This window comes from Panthera tigris, chromosome A2, assembly GCF_018350195.1.
Source record: "Panthera tigris isolate Pti1 chromosome A2, P.tigris_Pti1_mat1.1, whole genome shotgun sequence".
NCBI lineage: Eukaryota > Metazoa > Chordata > Mammalia > Carnivora > Felidae > Panthera > Panthera tigris.
In genome coordinates, this window is record NC_056661.1 from 156,157,617 (window position 1) to 156,161,593 (window position 3,977).

The 3,977-nt window shown below is 39.5% G+C and overlaps 1 protein-coding gene across 1 annotated transcript; it reads left to right on the forward strand.

Moving 5' to 3' along the window:
- Window positions 1–2,394: 2,394 nt before the first annotated feature.
- On the forward strand, window positions 2,395–3,348 carry LOC102952953 (olfactory receptor-like protein OLF3). Its single transcript, XM_007090853.2, has one exon. The coding sequence runs from the start codon at window positions 2,395–2,397 to the stop codon at window positions 3,346–3,348; it is 954 nt and encodes a 317-aa protein (XP_007090915.2).
- Window positions 3,349–3,977: the final 629 nt, after the last annotated feature.

Below are 3,977 nucleotides of genomic sequence, written 5' to 3' on the forward strand. Positions count from 1 at the left end.
GCTTACCCTTTCATTTTGTTGATTGTTTCCTTTGCTGTAAAAAAGCTTTTAATTTGATGTAATCCTACTTGTTTATTTTTGCTTTTGTTGCTTGAGCTTTTGGTGTCAATTAAAAAAAAATCATTGCCTAGACCAATATCAGGGGTGTTTCCCCTATAATTTCTTCTAGGAGTTTCTAAGCCTTAGAGTTTAGTCTTTAATTCATTTTGAGTTTATTTTTGTATATGTGTAAGATAAATGTCTCTTTATTTTCTGTGGACCTGGGGGACTCTTGAATGTTGAGTCCTGTTGGATCACATAGCTAAGGAGTCAGTCCCTCAAGTGACAGCCATAAAAATTAAGGTGCTGGATATGTGGTCCAATTACTTTAATCCTCAGAGACAAGCTGGGAGTTGTGGGTTCTCTCCCAGTTGTAAGGAACTGTACTAGTAGTGGAGATTGTGCCACTGATGTGTCTCACTAATGTGTCTACCTGTTTTGATGTGGGTATTTTCTGTCATCCTATGAGTAGGAGTTGCCCCATTCCTTTTTGGATTTCTCTTGGAATGGATCTGTATGTAGGTGCTTATTTAGAGCATCCATGGGATGAGACAAAGTCCTATTCTGCCCCCTTGCTGACTGCCTTTCAGATTTTATTGTATATTAAAGGAGCATTAGGTACCTGGCAAAAAGGTAAGGTAGCCAAAGTTGTAATGAATAATGAGAAGAGAACACAAACAAATTTATACTGGAGGGAGAGCAAAATAGGACTCTTAACTGTAATAATTGTTCAACACTGGTTTTGAGGCAAGTAAATGTTTTCTCAGACTAATCATGATTAAAGAAAAGCAAAGTGAAGGGTGGTTGAGGAAGTATTATGATAAGCAGGAAAGAAGGAACTGTTGAAAGAATGGATCAAGTTTCGAGAAGGTAATTAAAGAAATTTATGAAAATGCATGTGTCTGAATCATGAATGAGTAGGGTGTTCCTGGGACTACTTGTTCTGTTTTGTTGTTTAAGAGGTAAGAGAATTAAAGCATAGATAGTCTTCATCTTTCTGCTCAGTGACCCTAATCTGATATCTGTGTGGGTTTTGGGATGGGCGGGCAGCTATTTCTGCCCTCAATCTCTCTTGCTGCATTTAGTTACTATTTTCCCTTATGTTGTAGGCTGCAAGAAAAGGGAAGTTGTGAGCAGGCAGTGATTCAAAATATTTTTTAAATCTTATGTATCCCTTTTTAATGTTCAAAAATGACATAATAATAACAAATTAGTTCTACTGAAAAAGTACTTCCTTCAGGGGGAAATAGGAGGAAACTCCATTCCAATGTACATCTATGTGAATTCATACTTTCTTTTCTGCCTTGGACAATGAAGAAGAATCCTTAAACATTTGTGTTTCTTTCCTCTCTGTATCAAGTCTTCTTTGCTTTCTTTTGAGCCCACCTACAAAGGTTAAATGATTAGTAGTGGTAAATTGAAAAGAGAAAAATAAAAAGAACAAGATACCGTTACAATACTTTTCCCTTTCTGATCCCACTGAAGGCAGAGAGACCAAAGGCCAAGAGGATTAAGGGCAATAACAAAAGCAAAAAGTCTTCAAAGCCCTCCCGTCCATTCCTGAACCTTCAGTTTTGTGGAAGCTTGCCTCCAATTTTATTTACGTTTGAATTTGTGGAGGGGATGTGTGGAGAAAATAATGTTTGCTACCTTATCTACTCCAAGGCAGAGGTCATGTTACTACTAATACTTCCTCTACTACTAGTAATGGTTCTCAAAGTACTTTCCTCATAAGTTACCTATGTTTGAGCTTAAATGTACTTGTGAGTGGGATGATATGCCTCTGTTTCATGTATAAAAGCTTGTCACGTAGCCCAAATCGCATAGCTGTAAATAAATAATAAATAAAATCAATTTTTAGAATCTAGGTTCTCTGATTCCAGATCTTTCCACAAGGATCTGACTTTTCCCAATATTTCCTTTTGTAATAAATGTACCATTTTTCATTATGATGGGATTAGTTGACATACGTAAAGTAGCTTTAAAAAACTTTCCAACCAAATTTTCTTCATTGTTTATCACTTTACCTACCATTGTCACCTACCAAACTCTACTTGCTCTGGAATCTGAGGTAAGTTTGTAAGATGTGAGATCCTAGAATTGCACTACATTATCTCCAGGCTTTAACAGGGTCTCCCTGAGACCACTTCCCGTCCTTATGAAGGTTCTGGCCTGATTCTGATGCAGAGTGGATATGTTGGGATAAAACCTTCCATTTTGGCCTGCGAATAGTCTGAAACATCTGGTAAAGGCTAGCCAATTGCATACAGTATGTATTCACTAAAATGGTTTTTTGATTCAACAGGTTCTCTTATCTCTGACCTTTTGCAGATTAATGATTCTCACATGTTTTTAATGGAAACAGATAACCAGACATGGGTGAGAGAATTTATTCTCCTCGGCCTGTCCAGTGACTTGTATGTGCAGGTCTTTCTCTTTGTTCTGTTCTTAGTCATGTACTTGGTGACAGTGCTGGGAAACTTCCTCATTGTTGCTCTGATCTGCCTGGACAGCCGACTCCACACTCCCATGTACTTCTTTCTCACCAACCTCTCCCTTGTTGATGTCTCTTATGCCACAAGCATCATTCCTCAGATGTTAGTGCATCTTCTTGCAGAACATAAAGCAATCCCATTTGTGAGCTGTGCAGCCCAGTTATTTTTCTCTCTAGGCTGGGGTGGGATTGAGTTTGTTCTACTGGCAGTGATGGCCTACGACCGCTATGTGGCTGTGTGCGACCCCCTGCGATACTCGGTCATCATGCATGGAGGGCTCTGTTCTAGGTTGGCCATCACATCCTGGGTCAGTGGTTCTCTCAACTCTCTCATTCATACTGCCATCACCTTTCAGCTGCCCATGTGTACAAACAATTATATTGATCACATATCATGTGAAATTTTAGCTGTGGTCAGACTGGCCTGTGTGGACACCTCCTCCAATGAGATCATAATCATGGTTTCTAGCATCGTTCTGCTGATGACACCCTTCTGCCTGGTCCTCTTGTCCTACATCCAGATCATCTCCACCATCCTGAAGATCCAGTCCAGAGAGGGAAGAAAGAAAGCCTTCCACACCTGTGCGTCTCACCTCGCAGTGGTTGTCTTGTGCTATGGCATGGCCATTTTCACTTACATCCAGCCCCGCTCCAGCCCCTCTATTCTTCAGGAGAAGTTGATCTCTCTCTTCTATGCCGTTTTGACACCCATGTTGAACCCTATGATTTATAGTGTAAGGAATAAGGAGGTGAAGGGGGCCTGGCAGAAACTACTAGGGCAGTTATCTGGATTAACATCAAAATTGGCAACTTGATGAATCCTGAGCATTAGTTAGAGAAAGGAGCTTTGCCTGTGAGTTCTTTCACTTAACTCAGATATGGCAGGCATCACCTGCATTGTCCTGGCAACCAGGAAGGAGATGATGATACATGTCCTGGTGATGCTAGGTAGGAAGTTGAGTGGTTGGGTTGGGGTGTGGGCTGTGGGTATATTTTTATGTCACAGCAGCTGTTCAGTGGAGTAGAGGAGTGAACTTCTCACCCTTACTCAGTTTTCATTCATATGCAGTAATTGAGACAATAGCATTTACCACTTACAATTACTGAGAGTAATTGAAGACAATGCAATTTACTGTTTTGATTAGTCACATTGTGATCAGTGACCTATTCATGAGTCTTACCTTGGAACACAGGTTTTTATTCATCCACATTTTGTAAAAGATTATCATATTTCCATTGGGAACAAAATCATTGTCAATTTGAAGACTCACTTAAAATGTAAGTATATGTAGCCATATTCAGTAATTGAGTCATTGTTCGAAGAAAGTTGCTATCAAAGCTGATGAAGGTTTTTTGTGCTAGACCTACTACTGGATATAAAGACTATTTGAGTAATGGAAATAATTGAGTGGAGATAATAATTGAGTGGAGAAATATCAACTAA